We start from the raw sequence: 21,447 nt of genomic DNA on the forward strand, positions 1-21,447 counted from the left end.
TTCAATTCGTTATGATTTTGGCTAACCATAATTTTCTACCATGTAAACAAACATGCACTAGTAGATTCAAGACAAAATTGAAGTTTTAATGCAGAAGCATTTTTTAAAGAAAATTGAGGCAGGCAAGTTTTTCTATATTAATTATTTTGTTATTTGCAGCAGTAAGGCTTCTATAATTTTGGAGTTTATGACAAGTCAGATTTTATGTGAGGATCTCAGCAGCCGTTACAGCTGGATTGAGAATGAATTACAACTTGACACAACCTAATTTCGTTGCTAATAAATACCCTTTAAAATACATACGCATAAACAAGACACAATCGCATGAGTTTTGCTCACGACTTATATGAACACGCTACTCATCCAACAACACTTAATCTTACGCATTCATGTCTCAATTGCAACATTCAAGTCTTAATTGCAATATTGACAAGCAATTGCATTAAAGGGCATAGATTAATTAATACAGGATTGTTCTAACTTAAGAAATGTTTCGGATTTTGAGTCTTTGTGAATTTGGTGTTAAATATTTAATAGGGAGAGTTTTGTCACCCATTTGTTGAATTTTTTTTTTGTAATTCCCTACATAAGGATTTAGAAAATACTGGATCTCCGCCCACACAAGCAAATTGTCGATAAAACTCAAAATGACACTTTCTTTTGACCCGATTTTCTTTTTTTCCTTATCATTCAGGAAAGCCAAGAAATTTTCAGGGTAGCAAACATTTTCGAGAATTTCGTTCAAATTAAATGGTGGGTTTTATGATTTTTTAGGGGTGGTGATATTTAATAGTGATTTTTTGGTTTCCTTGGTTGGGTGTTTCGTTAGGGTGGGTTTTATGGGTTTTTGGCCGCTCTGGTTTGCCTTTTGGCGGCTTGTGTAATGTGTACATACTACTTCTCTTTTAAGTTCATTAATAAATAAAATTATGGTTTAATTTTTTTTAAATTAAAAACTGGATAAAGAAAATAAATAGAATTAAAAATAAATATTAAAATAGTTTAATGTATTTAATTTATTTTTTTTATGATAGAAGGCGGTTTGGCAGGAAGGGGAAATGATGTCAAAATTGCATGACTAACAAAGCTAATTTTTTCTTTTCCCTTAATTTTCTTTTCAACCAAATAAATAAAAAATCATCTAATTTTCTACTCACATCATTTTCATACCAAACATTGATCCACACTAGTTGGTTATTCTTATGACAAGGTGACAAGGGTTTGCCCCCACCGGAACAGTAAAACTGAAGAATACCCAAAATCTCATTTCATTCTTACACGATACTTGGACTCCTTCAACTTCTAACTATCGACAAAAACGTGACGACACACACCCGCTACAGAACAGTAAGTTTTCCTTTTCTTGTTTCTTTCTGCAAAACGCAAAACAACAAATTACTCAGATCAATCCATATAAGTGTGAGTTTTGTTCAAAAAGATTACTGTTTCCTATTGTCTTCCTGATTATATTTGTTAAAAACATAAGGTATGCTGTATGTATGTCTTATAATCTAAGAATATGAATAATGATGATGTATGAGAGATTTGTGGCTGGCTTCAGATGTTGAGGCCCACACTTGAACATAATGACTATGGGATTTGGGGATTTAGAAATTTGTGGTAAGATTAGTTTACAAGGTGCAATATGACAGATTTTGAAGGATGAGTGTTTGCCTATCCAAGCAATTTCAATGATTAAGTTGGGTTTGGTTATAGTATGATTTAGGGTGTGCAACTCTTTAGTTGTTTATAAAAAGTTCCATTGTCTTTAGTTGGGTTTGGATGAACCATTTATCTATTACTTTTATTATCTGCACAATATACTAGTAATAGTATCATATATGAATTTTACTCAATTGCTTTGAAATAATTCATTTTACTGTATCTCCCTTCGTCCTTTTTTCTTGTTGGTCTTTAAAAGCAAGCTATGAATCAAGGTTCTGTTTCTATACTCCAGCTGATAATATATTTCTCAATGGCCTGGAGAATGGACATACTTCAGTTTTAGGTTTTCCGAACTCAATAACACTGCAGACTATTTTCTTTTCTTCTCTGAACTTGTTGGATGTGTTCCGTGGATTGCATAGGGATATGCAAATTTAAAAACACTGAATTTTTATGTATCAATGACTATGACTATTTGCAAGTGTTTATCTTAATGACAAAAATGGGCAGATTGTAATGGATTTATGGTAGTGGATCTGGACAGGGGAAATGAAGCAGAACATAGCTGTCTTGAAGAGAGTACAAGTGTTGGAGTTGACGTTCAAGAGCCATATGTTGGCATGGAATTTGATTGTGAAGAAGATGCCAGGAAATTTTATGTTGAATACGCCAAACGGGTAGGATTTGTTGTACGCATTATGCAACGTCGGCGTTCTGGAGTTGATGGGAAAACTCTTGCCCGTCGACTTGGATGTAACAAACAAGGATTCTCATCACACAACAAGGGAACATTGGGGCCAGAGAAAAAGCCAAGACCTAGTGCCCGTCAAGGTTGCAAGGCAACAGTTTTGGTGAAGTTAGAAAAATCTGGAAAATGGGTTGTTACAAGATTTGTAAAGGATCACAACCATCCTCTAATTCCTACAACCAATGGGTTTAGTACAGTGGTGAGTTTTTTATTTGTTTAAATAATTGTGACGTGTTTATTATAACTTTCCACTTGTTTAAGTAGATCTACATTGCCTCCTAGGTATAAACTTGTTGCATCCTCTCTGTAGGCGGTGATTCTTTTCATGCACCTGCTTTGCAAGTGTCTGTGAATGTATCTGTATGCATACGACCGGTGATTTAACTGTGGTGAACTTAAATTGCTGGATATCATCATTTTGATATGTTTTGTTAATATCTTCCATAACCTGCGACATCACATTATGCTTTTGCTAGATTGTATGATTCTGTTTATTTGGATTTTGTGTAACTCAAGTCTTGGAAAATGTTTTTGGATGTCTAGAAATATTAATGTGCATCTGAAACTAGTAAATTAGACAAAGAAGAAAAACAGCTATTGGGAGTTCTTTTTACCTAATTTCTTTTGCTCAGAAATGCTGCTGATTTTATATTTAAATAATTGGCGTGGCGTTTTGTGAAATTTTCTATTAATGTTCAACTTTAGGGAATTGCATTATGGTAGCTTGCTCTTCCAAAAGTTGATGTAGTTTATGCCATTGGAAGGGAAATTTTATTTCAATAACCATTGTTATTTTTCTAATGACCAAAATTTTCTTTTTATTTCAAATTTAAGTTGCCATGTTTCTTTCTGAGGGCTTTCAGTTGAAATCAAGCTTGAATGTCAGTTAAAGAGTAACAGATTGACCCATGTTCTATTTTTAAGGGTGCCAATGGCTCTGGCTCTAGTAAGTAGTAACATACGATTGAATTTTGTATTTTGGTGGCTGTAGAAAATTTACTAGAAAAGGAGAAAATTACACTTAGTTTCCCCACCTTAAACCCTGTGGTGCACCCTCATATTTTGTACACAAACATTTGTGGTGGACATTCAAATACTCCCGTCGTAAAGCTTTAGTTAGGTCGTAAGTCCCCCCCCCCCCTCCCTTTATGTGCTTCCACTTATGGGTGGTGAAATGTATTAATCTTAGGAATGATGTGCTTTGACATAATGGTTTAAGCTTTTAATTTGGATTGATGCTTGACTCGGCCTCTTTGACCAACTGATTAGCAGTGTTGTTAATCACAGATCACTGATAATAGCAGAAAGCCAACAATCCCCTATGTCAAACCCTCATCGGAAAATAGCAGATAGCGGTGAGCGAGGGAGAGCACTGCGCTATAGCGCTGTGATATCCGCTATTTGACTACACTGCTGATTAGGTGTTTGATTTAGGTTGCATTTGTTCTTGACTGTTAGCTGTTTATTTATGTGAAATCTACATGAGCAATGAGGTTGGCATTCTCGCATTCACATTTCTGCTATTCGAGTTTGTATGCTGTCACCAATTTGTTATTACTTGCTGGAGTAAAGTATTTTTTAGATGACATGCTTTTGTATTGGTTCTGCCATTCTGGCTTTTCTTCCTGTTCATGATTCAGGTTGTTGAGTGCAGCTTCATTCATCTTAAGTATCATTACCCAGGATACTTGGTGGTGGGTCGGTGGAATATGGACGTACAACTTTTGATTAGGATTGAACATTAATACTACCTAGGCACATGATTCTTTGTAGCTGACGTTCTGATATCTTTTGCATTCTTCGGGTTTTTTTTTCTGGTACATACCTTGGATGACTTGAATAATGATGTGTTGATGCATATATTTGCATGCTTACTTCCTCTTCACTTTTTGTGCTAGTTTTCAGGTGTTCCAAGTTAGTTTTTGTTGTTCATTTGGCACGTAAGAAATGAGTAGTTACGACTTTGCCTAGAATCTGGTTCTGAGAGATAAATGGTTGTTCCATTGGCTGTTCTCAATTAAATTTAAACTAATTAAATTAAACTGGAAGTAGCATATGGAAGTTTAGATAGTTTTATAATGATCTTTGTTCCTTTAGTTTTTATTGAGTTGAAAGATCATTTTTTCTACATGCAGTTAGTGTTTTACTCCCTCCGTTCCTGATTAACTGTCCACTTTGAAGAAAAAATTGTGTTCCTATATATCTGTCCACTTAGAGTTTCAAGAGAGCATTAATTGATGTTTTTCCAAGAAATGCCCTTACATAAACAATAAATGAAGAAAGATAAAATACATTCTAAAGGGTGATATAGGAAAACAAATAGTATTTTTATAAAAATCAACACAATTAATTGTTTTCCTTAATTTGTGTGAACCTTCTCTTCCTGGACAGATAAATAGGAACGGAGGGAGTATATTTGTTCTTGGTCTCTGTAGAACTATTACTTGTGAGGAGGAATCATTCATGACTTTCACAATTTTTTTTTAATATTTAGTTTTCAATTTCTATTCCAATTCTGCTAGATCTATGGATCTCTACCGATTCTGAAGATAATTTCTCCTCTACTTGTAGGGTGATAAAGATGAGAAAATTGCAGAACTTTCTATGGAGTTAGAGCGCCAAGATCAACTGTGTGCTGCCTACCGAGAAAAGCTACTCAGCTTCATAAACAAAGTTGAGGACCAAACAGAGGAACTGTCCACAAAAATTCAGCTCATTGTTGAAAATGTTAGGAGAGCTGAGTCAGAAAGCATAAATATTCCTAGAACAGAAAGTCACGGTTCTTAACTTGAGTGTATGAATGAATATGGTGTAACTGTATTTTGCTAGGTGAACCTCCCCTCTAGGCAGAAGCAAGAGGTTCAATGTAGCATTTTTTTTGGGCCTTGAGGGATTTTCGGTTTAACTTAAACATGTTACAAGGGCAGAGGTAACCTTGAGTATTCTGCTTGATGAATCAAGGCAAGTAACACAAAAAGAGTTCTTCAATACCCCTAACAATGAATACAGAATGATAGCGACCACAGCTAAAGTGACTAGTGAAGGCTGGGGAAGGTAACATAAGATGTCCGTGTAATTTTTATACAGATGTACAAAGTTTGAGTAATATGAAATGATGTTTATTTTGGTACTGTATATCTTTTCTGGAAACCTCATCATTCTAGATGAAAGCATATAGACGTGAAATGTCATCTTATAAGGATTGTGTTTAGAAAAGTGATATCAAACAAAAAATTCACCGAGATTTTGATCTGATATAATTTGATAAGGGTATTAGAGGTTTTGGGTTAAAACACCAGCAGCAAGCCTTCACATGCATGATCGGAGTGGGCATGAGTTTCGAGTTGTTGCGATGTTCTCATTGGAGAGCTCTCATTGGCTTATGCATTTATGAAGATTGTGTTTATTAACCAGGTTGAAAAGTCTGGCTGAAAGAGTAAGCTCTATTCACAGCTCCAAGACAACCCAAATACAGGAAATGTAAGACTAGTTATACTTGAAGACTCAATAGCAAGGTGATAAAGAAAAAAGTTTATTCAAACCTTTATTACACCAACGCTCAGAGATATCAATAAAAGAGAGAAATAAGAGATATAATAAAGACTTAACTGCACTTTTGATCCCCCACTTATACTCTTTGTGTGAAAATGGTCCCTAAACTTTATAAATTACAGTTTTGGTCCCACACATTTACCTCAGTTTGCACTTTTAGTTTTTAAAAAAACTGATATTAAGAACTGTTTTTGAAAACAAACAGGTTTTTAAATTTTCAATTTTTAAAATCAGAACAGTTTTAAAAAACGGTGGCCCAAAGTAAGTAGAAATGAGATGGTAAAAGAAAATGGATGTAAATGAATCAATACCCATTTCCAAAGCTTAGACCGAGTACCTGCTTAAAAACTTACAAATCTACTACAAGCATATCTCCCTAAAGTAAGCATTGCTTCCATAGAGAGCACGGTACTCTTGGGAATGGGCGTCTTCATAGAGCATGAGGTGGTGTGTGCTCACCAAACATGCTTAAAAGGTTTGCCATTTTTGGAGCACATTGGCAACATGTGGAATGAAAAATGGGCGGCAAAATAGATCATTTACCATGATTTTTGGCCAAAAAAAATGTGTGGAATGAAAAATGAAATTCGTTCGTCTCATGTAAAACACAAACATGCACTTGGAATCTCTGGGTCGAAAAATCGGTGCAATGTTCTTAAAGTCAATTCATGTTCTAAAATTGAATTAGTACAAGGGGAGAGGACCAATCAATATGTACACTAAGAATGTCATCTATCTTGATATGATTACATCCGAGGCCAAACTTGACCATAGACATCTTTCTTGGTATACCGCCTGTCCCAAGACCAAGGCACATCTGCAGAGGGAAATGATAATTAGAAGACATGTAAGGAACCTGCTTGGATGCAAATAAAGGAGCACATATTGGAGTTTATTCAGTGCTTTTTTTAGTAGATATACTCCAATAAAATCCAATAAGCCTGTACCCAAACAGACTCAAAACGTAACAGCACACTTAAAATAGGCGAGTAGCACGAAATGACCTTCGGAAGAGTAAGGCTTGGGAGGGAGCTCGTAGGGCACTGGCAATGGGATGATAACTTCAGATGATGAAGGTGTAGTCTCCATTGTCAACCCAGTTAAGGTTACCAGTTTTGTTTTCTTCATTTCAGAAGTTTCGTGTGCTGGACATTTATCCTGTAATACTTAGTTTTGTTAGCATGGGTGTCTTTCTCCTTTTCCATTTCTCATGGTCAGGGAGGTGACCAGAAGATCCCTTCCCCCTAACCAATTCAATTTTAACCATGTCAAGCATAAATCACACCGAAGAGCATGGATATCAGCTACCTCGGATAGTGTAACATTACTAGTACAAGAAAATCCAGTTCCGCGTCGTTTCAATAATGATGGTAGAAAGAGCACTCCCAACTGCAAGGAAATATGCAGAAAATGTTGTTTAGTGCAACCTCTGAAAAGTGAAAACAGAATAATATGCATTTGACTGCAATACCCTAAGTATAAGGAACAATAACTAGAGAAATCGCTCTTTTTTCGCATCTTCAAATTCTTGTATCTCAGTAGACAAACTATAAAAACAATGAAGATGATCAATTCTTGAGTCTGAACTGCCAATAATAACAAGTCTGACAAGCATAATGTACCTCATATGACCGAACCATTAACTGAGTATTATTCTTCTGAAGAGCTCCCCAGGCAGCTTTGCTCAGATTTGCTGAAGTTAACAAGAACCAACTATTTCGGAAGATGGTGTTTTCATTGTTAACTATCTATAGTATGACTTGGTACATTGAATAACCAAAAAAATCAACAAAATCGGAAATTGAAGATCATAGAAGAAAAGGTCTAACGAAGCTCTTACGCAAGATTCTGACCGTTGTAGCGAGTGAAAGTTTTTATGTGGGGCATTGCACGGCTGAAACAGCACAGAAAGTAAAATTGGTTAGACAAGTTTGGAATAATCTCCAAAACATAAGATCTTGTGAGACATATTCAATGTTTCCAAGTAGATGTGCAACAGAACTAGATCGGAGAAAATGTGGAAAACCTATCTTTACTGAGGCAGAGATGAGCAAATGGATACTGACTACTGAGGCAGAGATGAGGGATATACAACATATGTTATCTTCTCCTTAATCTCCAGGTGTCTCTCCCTCCTCTCAATTAATTCCGCATCCCAAAAATGTCCCCACACACTTTTTCATGACTACTTCACTACCTCTAAACAAATCCCACCCAAATTGAAAATGACAGCTGTTTTTCTAATATAATGATTAGGCTTAATCCAGTTTTTGGTCCCCAACCTTTGTCATAAATATAGCTTTAGTCCCTCGCCGGAGTAAAGGTGGGGATTGATCCCCAATTTTTGGCAAAATGATTGGTTTTGGTCCTTCCGGCCGATTGGGTCAATGCCGGAGCTCCGCCAACTGATGTGGCCCTTGCCACGTCAATTAATGAGCCTCGCTGGATTTTCTTTTTCATTTTCATTTAAAAAAATTAAAACATTAATTTTTTTAAATATAAATATTTTACTAATACATTTTTTAAATTGATTTAGAAATTAGGTCAACATAAAAAAGAAAAGCAATTGTTTTTCTATGCAGAAGGTTGATTCAATAATAATTGTGTTGCTTCAGCACACTGAAGAAGTTGGATGCAAATTACAGCAGTTGGACTACACTGAATAAATCTAACCACGTGAAGATTTTCCAATACAACAACAAAATGATTTACCAATACGCACTTGGCCTCAAAGTTAATGAACCAAACCTGAATACCCATGATTTTAAAAAAAATGAAAATGAAAAAGAATCCCAGAAACTGCTACGATTATGCAAATTGATGAAGACCCAAATAATGAAACTCAAAAAAGATGAGAACTTTAGAAGGAAGGAAGAAGAAGAGACAGTGATGTGCGTAGATGTAAGCATGTCTCCAAGAGTAAATGTGATCAAATTCCACAAGACCAGTAGCAACAGCCACTGATTCTTCCTCAAAATCGCAACTTTTAACAACCCATTCCCACAAATCCAACCTTTTATTCACTATCAAAAGACCATGGCTATGGCATCCTCAAAGCCCCAACCCAGATCCAATCGAAACCCCATCCCTAAAGCCCCAACCCAGATCTGGACACTACGGTGGCTGGCCTCCATGAAGATGATGGTGGCGGCGCGATTTCAGAGCACAAACGTGGCGGTGGTGCGCGTTTGACAAACCCTCACCGCACCAAGCCACCACGACCTTCATCTCTCCTTCGATCAAAGCTTGCATCACCAAGCCACCATATCGAAGGTTCGAAGATCAGCTTCTTGATCTGCCACAGAGGGTGGAGATGAGGAGTGGGGGGTTGGGGTTTTGGTTGCAGGTGAGGGGTTGGGGTGGAGTTGCGGTTTGGGGGTGGGGGTGAAGGTTGAGTTTCAGTTGCAGATGAAGAATGATCTGAGAATGATCTGGGGTGGGGCTTCTTGATCTGAGAAATGTTGAAGATGAAGATAAAATTGGGTTTCTGTTTAAGATTTTTTATTTTTTTCAATTTTATTTTTTTTAAATTCATTAGGTTTTTTTTAAAATGAAAAAGAAAAAAAAAGCCATCTGGACCTCACTAATTGACGTGGCAAGGGCACATCAGCTGCCGGAGCTCCGGCGTTGACCCAATCGGCCGGAAGGACCAAAACCAATGATTTTGCAAAAAACTGGGGACCAATCCCCACCTTTACTCCGACGAGGGACTAAAGCCATATTTATGACAAAGGTTGGGGACCAAAAACTGGATTAAGCCTAATGATTATTAGTTGGAGCATCCATCATACGCATCCATCATACGAATGCAATTATAGGATCCCATAAAGATTTGGTAAGCATATCAGCTAGTTGATCCTTAGGGCTCATAAAAGAAGTTTTAATGATATCTGGCGATTTTTTCTCTAATGAAATGACAATCAACTTTGGTAAGTTTAGTCCTTTCATGAAAGTGACACCAAAACACTTCTAACCTGTTTCCCAAGTCAATGGCCTCCTATTCTTCCTCTAATTAAGCAATAACCCTCTCCCGCAGATCCTTCCCCTCATACCATAGTGAGCTTTTTATGCTGTTAGCTATCTTTATGTTTCTTTCCTCTCCTTCCATAAACATTGGTCAATGACCCATCAAGCATTCATGTAAAAAGCAATATTAATAAGTCCTATTATAATTTCAATTGAGTGATAAAACATACTCACGACCAGTGTGCTCTGCTTTCCATTTCGCCCAATACTTCCTCAAAAATGCTTTCTCCACATTCTTCAAAGGACTTGGAATTGCACTTCCAGCTGCATAGCCCTACAAAACAAACAAAAGGCATAAACTTTGTCTCAGAAAGATCCACATCTATATTTATGTAAGACAGAAATCAAGGATATGGTAACTGGAAAAAAACTTCAAATAATCGTTCAAACCATTCAATTGTTTTTACAGGCAAGAAACGTTGGTATCATTTATCAAGTTAGCACCAAAAGCCCTTGATGAAGTGAAATAAGGATGAACATTGAACCCAGATGCAATAGGTACCTGATGACTATTACCAACCAGGGCCCAGCTATGGGTATAGTTTAGCGGGTCTAGGTCTTATGCTACCTGTCCCACATTATACACATATATTTTTACCGATTTTATATAATAAACATTTACAAAATATTGCTAATTTCCTATATTGTAATGTAGCTTCCAATTATTATAAATGTTGAGCTTTCTACTCTTTATTTTTTGCAACTAGAAAACCAAACTTATAATTAAAAAATTCCAAAGTTTGACTTATATAAATAGGAACAAGGTAAATGGGTCCATGCCTAGCTCTTTGGAAATTAAGTGGGTAAAATCTGGGGATTCAATATATTACAGTGCAGCCTAGATCTGGATACTTAGGTATGCTGCCGAAGCTCATTAGTGAATCTGACATACATGATTTAGATTTATTTTCATTAATACTAGAGAAAATTATTAAGAGTGCATCACAAAATTCAATAGGTTTTTAACCAGATGCAATAAAATAGGCATATAATAAGTCAATAAATAATTGACTATAGTCAACAAAGTAATTTTCTTTTAAATTGACCATGAAATGCAAACCTTTACTTAATTGTTTTTTTCTCACAAAATAAAACAATAGTCCACAAAACCTATATACTTTACCTCTAATGAGCATCTGACATCTTCTACTCTAGGCCATATTATTTGAGGCTCCCCCATACCAAGGGGTGTTTTATCTTCAGAGAGACCAGCTGACAATGATGATCCCAGCTCAGTCATCCATTTTTCATCTAAAGAACCAAGGGAGGAGAACTGCAGCAGTTACAGGTTTAGGATATCAACAAACTGAATATTAATATTGCACCTTCTAAAAATCTGACACTTAAGATACATTTTAGTCAGAACTTTACTACCATAAGTAGGAAGATAATGTAATGAATATATATATATATATATATATATATATATATATAAGCACCTGATAAACAAGGGGTGATTTCTTAAACTCTTCATCAAATGTACAATCTTGGAGCAGTGAACGCAACTTCATATGTCCCCACTTTTTCAAACCAGTACCAGAATGATATCCAGGTACAGATGCAATTAATCTAACCTGAATATAATGCAAACAGAATCATATATTCTAAGTAGCTAAAAATATAACAAATTTTGCAACATAACATTTAACTAATAAGTAATAGCCTTTTGATAACAAAGGAAGTAATATAAGAGCAGGGAATGGAAAACATACCATTGCATCACTATAATCAAACTTCTTGAAAAAAGATGGACATATACTGAAGTTTCCATGAGATGGAAGCTTAACCGAGAATTCTGGCCACTGAACCACCAAAAAAATCACGATGGGCATAGTATGGGTAGTCATAATAGAAAAACTAATGAAAACACTCATCAATCAACAAGATTAAAGTCAAATTCTGTGGTCAATTAATTAATTTTCACAAGCCATGTAATGTAAGTACTCAGGAAACACGTTCACCTAAACTAAGTTGAAAGGTTTTAACAAGTGCCTACAAGGAAGAAATACCACAATTGATTTAATCGAAGTAAAAGCTTTTTCAAAAGTAAAACTAGAAATGACAGCAGATTCTTTCCAAATGGGTTTGACTCAAATAAAATATATTTAGTCCAATTGTTTGTCACATCGATGTGGTTGAAGCCCCATTTTTTTCTTAAGATTTTTGTTTAGTTGTTGACATATAAAAGGACAATGTATATACCTTCAACATGCTGAGATATTCAACCAGATCATTTTCAAATCCAGATCCCTTGCTTAGACTATTTTGATCTTTCCATGGAAAATCTTGCATCCACAGACCTTGGCTTTTGTTGTTCCAATCTACATGAATTAAGTTTGCTGTATGCACAATGATTCTTACTCCTCGAGGATATACAAGAAGCATGGCCTTTGAATGGTGTGTTCCAAATGAAATCGGCAGTGGCGGTTTGTGCAGAGTCCAGTTTGCAGGTTTGCTTCTCTACCAGTCATAGAAGTAGCGAGTTAATATTCATTTAACCTGTCTTACAACTTTAATCAAGCAAAGAAGCTAGCCAAATAAAGTAGATCTAGGACAAACCTTCAAGTAATTCACCCTCTCATCACTCTCTCCATGAATAACAAGCACATGGGGAACTTTTGAAAGTGCAGGACATGCTACACCAAGAAAAAATAGGAGAAAAACTCAGTTGAAGGTGATAAGAAATGAAAGAACTTCAATCAAAATTCACAGATTTATAGCACTAGACCTGCCAGTAGTAATGCATCGTGGATAGATTGATCACTATCCCCTTTTGGATATGTTAAAATATGTACAGTACAATAGTATAATTTTCCCTATAAAAAGCATAAGTGATAAGACAAAGCATGTGCTATACTGGTACAACATTCGTGACCTGGAGAGACGTGGAACTGGCTGTTTCTATTGTGTTATACATTATATACCAGTAGGAGGGCTGAGAAAAGAATTAACAACCCAACTTTCTCAAAAAATTCCAATATAGAACAAAGAAACAGTAACTTCTGAATATTTTGTGTAGCATCTCAGAGCAGTGTCAATGACAAAACAAATGTCAGAATGCAAGCTATGAAACTTAGGGTATAAAAAAATGAAGAGAAAGGTAATAAACTTGAAATAAATATTCTATTCAGAAAAGTGAATTGTACAACATGTATTACAGTAAATGGTAGAGTTATATACTACTCAGTAGTCCTCGAGGGTTAGCTCAAGCGGTAAGAGCTAGGGGACAAAAGAGTTGGGGGAATTTAGGGTGAAGAGGCCAGGGTTCAAACCAACTAATTTACTAACATTACTAACAACTAACATTTGCCTATCAAAAAAAAAATACATATATACACACACTACTCAGTACTATGTAACTAACTTTACCTACTAATTACAATTATGTAACAAACTAACTACCCAGTAAATGTCATTAACAGAAAGTGTACAATCTAACTCCTCTAATAAAAGTTACATGTGAAACCTGGAACCAAAAAAAATGCAAAATACTCACCAGGAATTAACCAGTCAATGTCAACCATGTAGTTTGAAAGGATAGCAATTTGAATATCCCCCTACCAGTAATAAGCATTGAAATACATCAATCAACAAGTATCTTTTAGCCAATAATTAAAACAGTCAAGCATTCTCTTGAAGCACTGCATCATGCTTAAACATTCAAATTCAATCCATGAAAATGCAACATTCCATATCATATAACTAGCATTTCCTACCTGAATAACATCACCTATTGAAACAGAACAAGTATTTGCCCAAGCTGGTAACCCTTTCACACGCAAAAGTCGAAAGGTACAAGGCAATTCGTCCTCAGGAACGCGAAAATCACGAATCGCCTCTTCTTCACACAACCGAGAACGCCCCGCATTTTGTGCCACTACTGCATTTCTTCCTCTCTCAACCTCATCATCCTGCACATTTCACACAAATCACAAAAAAAAGCAATTCAATTCACGCAAACATAGATAAACACAGTAACAATCAAATATCAATCAATCACGCACATGATGAGGTTGATTGTTGTTGCGACCACCACCACCACGACGAGGCAACACTTGGTATTTGAAAAGATGGTGACCAGGAATGAGCTCGATGACATCGCCATCAGAAACGGTGGCTGATTCAAGAGAGTTGAGCTTCCTTCTCTTGTTCCCGGAATTGACGACGATCGGATTGGTCCCCTCGACAAGTAAACTAGCGGCGCCGCCGCCGGGAGAAGCGGTTAGAGTGAGGTGGTTGCGGCTGAGCCTCTTGTCCGAGACGGCAATGTTGTTCCGTCCGATGAGGTTAGCGCCGCCTGAGATGGGTAGCTTGGGAAGCGAGGGTTCTTCGTCTAAATTGTGGTTCAGTGGAACCAAGTAGCCAACGTGAGAGTGAGAGTGAGAGTGAGACATGGAAATGGAACTCGAAATCTTCAACACTCCTGTCCACAGAGACACTGTTTTGCTGACAGGGAGGACCTAAACTGCTAAACCCCTTTATTAATATTAATCTCATTCTCAGTTCCTCAATTTTTGTTATTTTTAGTTTTTTTCCTAAGTGTTTACTATTTTTAAAATTTAAGAATTCTAAGGGCTCGTTTAGACATGATAGTATAAGCTTATTCAATACATTATGAGTTTATCCATTGTTTGGTGCTCACATTGTATTGTACATCAATCTCCTCTCATACATCAAAATGATGAATTATTTAATCTACTTTCTATAGAGGATGGAAAATGCATGATAAGAGTCCAATGTATAAACTACTTCAATATATTTAATCAACCACCACCACAACCACCATCCACCACCACCGCCTCCACCACTACCAACACCACCACCGTCACTGCCGCCACCACCACCGCCACCACCACCATTGTTGCTGCCACAACAACCACCCTCCACCACCACCACCACCACCCTCCACCACTACCGCTGCCACCCCCACCCACCACCACTGCCACCATCTATCACACCACCTGTGTTGCCACTAGGGGTGTACAAGACCCGGCCCTACCCGCCAACCCGTCCCGGCCCAAGCCTTTAGGGCCGGGTTCGCCGGGATGAACCCGGCCCGATCATTAAAAGAGACCGGGTTCGGGTTGATCTTTGAGTTACCCGACTTCGGGTAGGGTCGGGTTCGAGTTGACACTCGGGTTACTCGGCCCGTCCCACATATATATTTTATAAAATTTTAATTTGTTATAATGATTAAAATGTGATACATGGTGCTCAAATTTATCTTACCATGTAGATGAGATTAAAATGTCTAACATCTACCTTGTGAATTAAATAAACTTTTGTCAAACTATACACACTTTCATGTTCTAACAAGAGAAAATCATATGTGTGTATTATGCATATGTGAGACAGGTGAAGAAATGATCAAACAAAATGTAAACCTCAAGTGCAATAGATTATGAAAGAATTTGATCCTTTCAAGTTATTTCTTCCAAAAAATAGTCCCAACTTATAACTCTTTTAGTATGTTATTATCTTTAAATTTTAACATTAGTGTCAAATAGTCTTAAACTTATTGTCCCTCGGGCCAACCCGGTCCCGTCCTTCATAGACTCGTTCTAAATTGGACCCGCATAATGTCGGGTTGCTTCGGGTCTAGGGACGGATTAGGGTCTATGAATTGGCCCGATCAATATTTAGGGCCGGGTTAGGGTTAACCAAAACTCGTCCCAACCCGTCCCTTGTACACCCCTAGTTGCCACCAAATTATACAGTGTATGACCAAACGATGTATAATATTAAAATATTATCAGGTCTTATCCTATCACGCCTAATACAATCAAGCCTTATACTATCAGGCCTCATGAAGAGGATTGCCACATAAATCTAGTATTGCCTCATGAAGAGGATTTTAATCAATATTAAATAACAAGGGCTATAAGAGTCACTTACTGATGTGTCAATTCTAGCTGCATTTTGCTACCAGATTTGATTCTTCAAGCATTTTTTTCACGTGTCCTTCCAATATCAACTCCTCCTCGAAAACCATGTTTTTTTTAAAGACAAATGTTAGTTGTTAGTAATGTTAGTAAATTAGTCATACCTCAAGGTTCAAACCCCTAACCCTTCACCCTTCATGCCACCCAACCCTTATGTCCCTAGCTCTTACCACTTGAGCTAACCCTCAATCCCTCCTTTCTCTTCGCTGTTGAACGCGTCCCTGAAATCGTTGGCCCTTAGTTGTTTCATCTTCCTCCATTTAAATTCGTGAGATTGGGAATCCTAAGCCTATCTCCTCCATGATAATCAGGTTTGTGACTCTCTCTCTCTCTCTCTCTCTCTCTCTCTCTCTCTCTCTCTCTCTCTCTCTCTCTCTCTCTCTCTCTCTCTCTCTCTCTCTCTCGTCCCGTTTTGGGTTTCATCAAAATGTGTGCCACAACAAAAACCACCAATCCGAACAAATCACACAAGGTAAAGCTCTCACTAAGTCTTCTCTTCATTGTGAAATGTGGGTCGTGTTTGGTTTAGGGTTTTATCGTTCACATCAAACATGCAGTTTCAAGTATCCCAACCACCTGGTGATTCTGTTTCGATTAATTAACATGATGATCTACTACTCATGGGATTTATTGAAATGATTTTGATTGGAGTGATGTTTTGTGACTTTTCCTCGCCGAACTCCATAGTCCTCATCTATTAAATTTCAATTGCTTATGTTTGCTTTGCCACCGCTACCGGTAATACATAACCCCCAACCCCCATAAAAGAAATGGTAAGGACTAACTTCACATATTTCATTGGTGTTGGAGACTAAAAACCATGAATTTTATTTTGGAAGGACAGTAAAAGTTCACCCGTATTTTATTGGACTAAAAACATTTTAACCCTCATTTTAATTAAAGTTTTAAAATGAATTTGTTTAAGTCCCGTGCAATAGTATTAGATTAGATATCCAGTATCCATTTTAGATAAATCTCTTTAAACTACTCACCCTGCCAACCAGAGATGAGCTTGACCAAACCATCTTGATGAGGTAGGATTTTATCATCAAGATTCGCTTGGGTTGTGATAATTTCCTTGTGTCTCATAAGTGTTTGACGAAATGTCTGACCAAAGTTACATCTTCAATCATGATTATGGATTTGGGAATAGTTGAATTATTGAAAGCTTATTTGGAACTTGAAGAAAGTTCACGATCTCACCAACTGTACGAAACAATTCCTTATCACATAATTCGTAACAATGGTAGCAAATGAGTCGATTAGACATTAAAAGAATTATGAGTCGAATAAACTCAGTTCATGTGCATAGCATGGTGTACTTAAATTGACTGGTTGAGCAAGAACCCAAAGCATCTTTCATTTCTAAATTGTATTTTCATTTTCCCTTATTACTACTTCGATATATGTTTGGCACAATAAATCAAACCTTCAAAATCAAGACATAAACTGGATTTATTCACTCACAATCCCTGTGGTTCCATAATTAAAACCGGACAAATTTGGTACACTTGCGAATTACTCAACACAAGCACACACAAAAATAAAATGAAAATGTGAGATATAAGAGAAACAGAAAGGAAACACTACAAGGTTTTTAGAATAGGCTTGTAGCCTCTAAATGATCTCGAAAACCTCTATATCCTGTTCTGATGGAGGTCTACAATTAAACGATAACTTATAGTATTGAGTAAAAACATTGATAGTCTAGAAGCCTAGTGGCTTCGGTTGAATATCTTTCTTAATAAAGGAATGACAAAACAAAAACCAAATGTCTTATCAAAACAACGAAATTTGGTTGCTTGGATGAATTGTCTTTGAAAACATATGGGAAACCTAAAACCATAAGAGTTATTAACTCATTAGTATACCCAACGTGGAAATCTAGGTCAGAGGCTTAAGAAATGGTTTCACCAAAAGGTTCCTCTATTAAGGACGAATTTATGCAATAAAAATTATATGCATCTAAGATCCTAGTTACAACAACTTTCTGAATAATTAAAAATATCTTATTTGCAATAACTTCTTATTCAGTTCTACCCTAACAGCTACATTATCTACTTCATTCCACGCAAAAAAAAAAATTAAAACTACGAATTGAAATATTATAATTTCTAAAGTATTATGACAACATCTATTTCAACACAAATATAACATTCACTAACATTGCAACATGCAAGATACTTTAAAGATTCATAAAATTTAAGAGAATTTATAATATCAATAAGGTACGAATCAAATATTGAAAGAAAATCTAGGGAATTTTGGAATTGGCATCCAAGAGCTCTTTTTCTCCGTCGTTCTTATCAATCTTCTTTGTCTTAACAAGGAGAAACCAGACTCTGAACATAACCAAAAGCCTGTAACCAAAATTCATAATTGGCATTTGGAATATACTCTACATTATCATCTTTTATGTTATACTTGATAAACTCCAAATCCTCAGTATTTGCGAGCAAAAGGATGTCACCATCTTCAGACAAGAACATTGGCAAGGTAAGCAAACTATCACATCGAAGATGCTCATAACTGACACTCAGCCACCGAGTTCAAGACTCTTGAACTCCATACTCTCTCATTTTCCACATAACAAAATGAGTCAGATTATGATCATGAGAAAGATACATGTGATTTTCTAGAACCTCGAGACTTGGCTCAAAGTAAGGCACCTTAGTAACACCCTCAGGAAGTGGCCGATATGTATACTTTTCCTTACTCATGTCAAAAGAAACAATAGCCAGCTGCTCGCGAGTAACATTGCCCCATTCATATTCGGGACCATTCATATTTTTAAGAGCTATCCAGTTAACACAACCACCCACAAATTTTCCCATGATTGGGTAGAGCATAAGAGGGGAACAAGGGTCACACAAAATATTTTTGCAGCAAATATTTTTCATGCAATAAACCCTTGTCATCATTTTCTGCTCTGTACAATCCCAATGCACCACCACTACCTAGCAAAGAGTAAAAAATAAAATTAACCCAAAAGGATCATACTTTTGAGATGAATTATGAAAATTATGCAGTCTTTTATTTTTCGTTAGATTAGTCAAATTAAATTGAATAACTTGTTCTTTAAATTGATCTCCATGGTTCATGATCTAATTAGACTTTAAGGTAATTTAAAGTAGGGATTGACTTGACCCAAAAAATACATCATTTTCACAATAAAGACTAACTTAACTTGTAAAATTCTCCTTGATGTTAGGGATAGTAAATCTGATTGCTTGAGTAAGTTAATTAAAATCGCATTTTCATTTTAAATTTTGGTCTACAATGTGGAGGTTTTCTGGCTAAATCTTAAGTTTTCAAATGATGTCTCATTTTTCGTCTCATCATGAAATTCAACCATGGACACTATTTTAGAACATAAGACCATGACCATTTAAAGGTCATCATCAGTGTAATTATTGTAGATATGGTCATATATATCATCAATTTTTCAGAATATGAAATATCGATTTAGCCACAACAATTTAAAACATTGATTGTATTTCAGATATCTCTACAAAAACAAGTTAATTTCAAATTAAGATATCATATACTATTATGAATTCTCAAGTAATTATGTTGAAAGGGTAGGAATTAAAAAAAAATTACTCACCTTGTAAGTATCATGTGAACTATCATAGCCGAACCCCAAATTCACCTTACCCCGCGGAGCATCCACAGAAGTTCGCATGCTTAGATGAAAGGTTGGTAACTTCTTAGACATAAGGTGTGTGGCCGGGTTCCAAAGTTGAACCCAAAAATCTTCAATTGGGCCAACATCACAAAAGTTGCCCAAACAAACCAACCCATTACAGTAGCCAATAACCAAATGATTTCCCTTCAAATGGTAGCACCCTTCAACATCGATCACGGACGACGGATCCTCCATCAAGCAACGCACAGAGCATGGAACAACCCAACTGTCCTCATTTTCCAATTCGTAGGGGTCATATTCTGTGTTGAGGAGAATGTGCGTGTTTTTGGGAGATCTATTAAGGTGCAGTTTCGCGAATGATGGATCATCGATGATCAGTGATTTCAATGACTTCGAAACGCACGCATATTGCATGAGGGTCTTCACGGGTAGCCATGACAAGATTTCCATAAGGAGATCCAAAGGGAGAATTTGATCATCACGAGGGTTTTTCATCGTTAGGGGAAGAAAACAAAATTAACCTGCAAACAATCGACATGTGTTTTTGTATTTTTGTTAAAGATATCATCCAAGTAATATTCATAGAAAATTAAATTAATTTGTACCAAATTTCAACTAGATAATTTCAATCAATGAAGGCATCAATAATGAAAGCAAAACCAATAAAAATAACGTGTTTGAGAGAAACAAGGCAGCAAAACCTCCCTTATTCAATGACATCAGTTTGTCTTCCTATTTGATTTAGATATCAAGATTCTTCATTATTTTCCTTCTTCAAACGTGCAAACTAAATAAGATTCAATGAAACAATCCCACTGGAAAAAAAATGGTCCCAAAAACACTAAAAAGCAAAGATTGACTCAAATCACATATACCACACAATCTTCACCATGTGAAGTTCCAAATAGAATATTGCATATATCCAAGATCATAATCATAAGACAACATCAACATTTAACAGATACATCAATAACTAGAGACATTCCCAGGTGAGACAAAGAAAGATGCATGAGGATCAAAGCACAACAAAATGTAGGAAAAGAGAAAGAACCATGGTAATGAAATTACAATTGATATCTGATTTTGGGATTATCTCAGTTCTGGAATCGAACATCCTCACCATCATCTACACAACCATTGTAGCCCCAAATCACCACCGCACCACTGAGGCTTTGAGCATCGATCATCGCATCACCATCATTTATTTTCCAGTTTAGTGTTGTGGTCGAATGAAAGGTTAGAAGAGTGAGGGAAAGGAATATTCAATTTGGTGGTTGGAGGCTTCAGATCGGCAAAGAGAAGATGGCGGTGGCGTTATTCAGGACGAGAAAGAAAGAGGGTGGCGGCTAGGTTTTGTGTTGATTGGAGAATAAGGTTTCAGGTTGAGAAGGAGAAAAGGTTGAGCTTTTGTGAATTAGGGTTGGCTCCTCATTGGTTGCCTCTAACTTTATCATCAATGCTTGGCTACTTAAAGGACCTCCCAAACCCTAATCTTTTTTTTATTTTCTTTTTATTATTTTTAATTCTTTTTTGTGGCTGGATTAGCTTCTATTTTCCTTTGGGTTTGGGCCTATCTTCCCTTCATCACTTACATAATGAGTAATCCACCAAAGTTTAATCCGCAAAAAAGAAAATAAAATCGGCGAAATTAAAAAAAAAAAAACTAATCAAGACATTTGAATTTTCAATGTTACAATTTTCATATTTTTGTAATTTTTTGGATTTAATTAGAAAGTGAATGACTTTTTGTATTTTCTTCTTTTTTTTACTTATATAAGTGATCGAGTCCGAACAAAAACCAGTATCCACAATATATACTAAGAATGACACTCATACACTAATTAACTATGATGTTTCATATAACA

The 21,447-nt window shown here is 36.3% G+C and overlaps 3 protein-coding genes across 10 annotated transcripts; 1 reads left to right on the forward strand and 2 right to left on the reverse strand.

The window, feature by feature from the left end:
• Positions 1-1,179: 1,179 nt before the first annotated feature.
• Positions 1,180-5,548, forward strand: LOC130729438 (protein FAR1-RELATED SEQUENCE 5-like). 8 transcript variants are annotated; one of them, XR_009015982.1, is made up of 4 exons: positions 1,354-1,620; positions 2,210-2,612; positions 4,054-4,230; positions 4,985-5,121. XR_009015982.1 is itself a non-coding variant. In XM_057581204.1 (3 exons), coding segments are annotated over exons 1-3 (633 nt in total). In that variant the 5' UTR covers positions 1,180-1,346; the 3' UTR covers positions 5,201-5,548. The 8 variants fall into 8 exon arrangements, 7 of the variants coding, with proteins under 7 accessions (XP_057437187.1, XP_057437188.1, XP_057437186.1 ...); XM_057581204.1 differs by lacking the exons at positions 1,354-1,620; positions 4,054-4,230 and adding an exon at positions 1,180-1,347 and having other exon boundaries at positions 2,197-2,612; positions 4,985-5,548; XM_057581205.1 differs by lacking the exons at positions 1,354-1,620; positions 4,054-4,230 and adding an exon at positions 1,185-1,347 and having other exon boundaries at positions 4,985-5,548.
• Positions 5,549-6,534: 986 nt separating this feature from the next.
• On the reverse strand, positions 6,535-14,454 carry LOC130729440 (tyrosyl-DNA phosphodiesterase 1). Its single transcript, XM_057581211.1, has 14 exons — positions 13,996-14,454; positions 13,708-13,902; positions 13,488-13,548; positions 12,551-12,627; positions 12,194-12,451; positions 11,704-11,793; positions 11,431-11,565; positions 11,115-11,264; positions 10,162-10,265; positions 7,806-7,859; positions 7,588-7,678; positions 7,274-7,354; positions 6,970-7,123; positions 6,535-6,782 (listed from the first exon to the last, which is right to left on the reverse strand). Exons 1-14 carry the CDS (start codon positions 14,383-14,385, stop codon positions 6,712-6,714), a joined length of 1,911 nt encoding a protein of 636 aa, XP_057437194.1. The 5' UTR covers positions 14,386-14,454; the 3' UTR covers positions 6,535-6,711.
• A 4,028-nt stretch (positions 14,455-18,482) lies between these two features.
• On the reverse strand, positions 18,483-20,077 carry LOC130719868 (F-box/kelch-repeat protein At3g23880-like). The gene is made up of 2 exons (XM_057570469.1): positions 19,541-20,077; positions 18,483-18,890 (listed from the first exon to the last, which is right to left on the reverse strand). Exons 1-2 carry the CDS (start codon positions 20,075-20,077, stop codon positions 18,483-18,485), a joined length of 945 nt encoding a protein of 314 aa, XP_057426452.1.
• Positions 20,078-21,447: the final 1,370 nt, after the last annotated feature.

The sequence above is a fragment of the Lotus japonicus genome, chromosome 1, assembly GCF_012489685.1.
Source record: "Lotus japonicus ecotype B-129 chromosome 1, LjGifu_v1.2".
NCBI classification, from domain to species: domain Eukaryota; kingdom Viridiplantae; phylum Streptophyta; class Magnoliopsida; order Fabales; family Fabaceae; genus Lotus; species Lotus japonicus.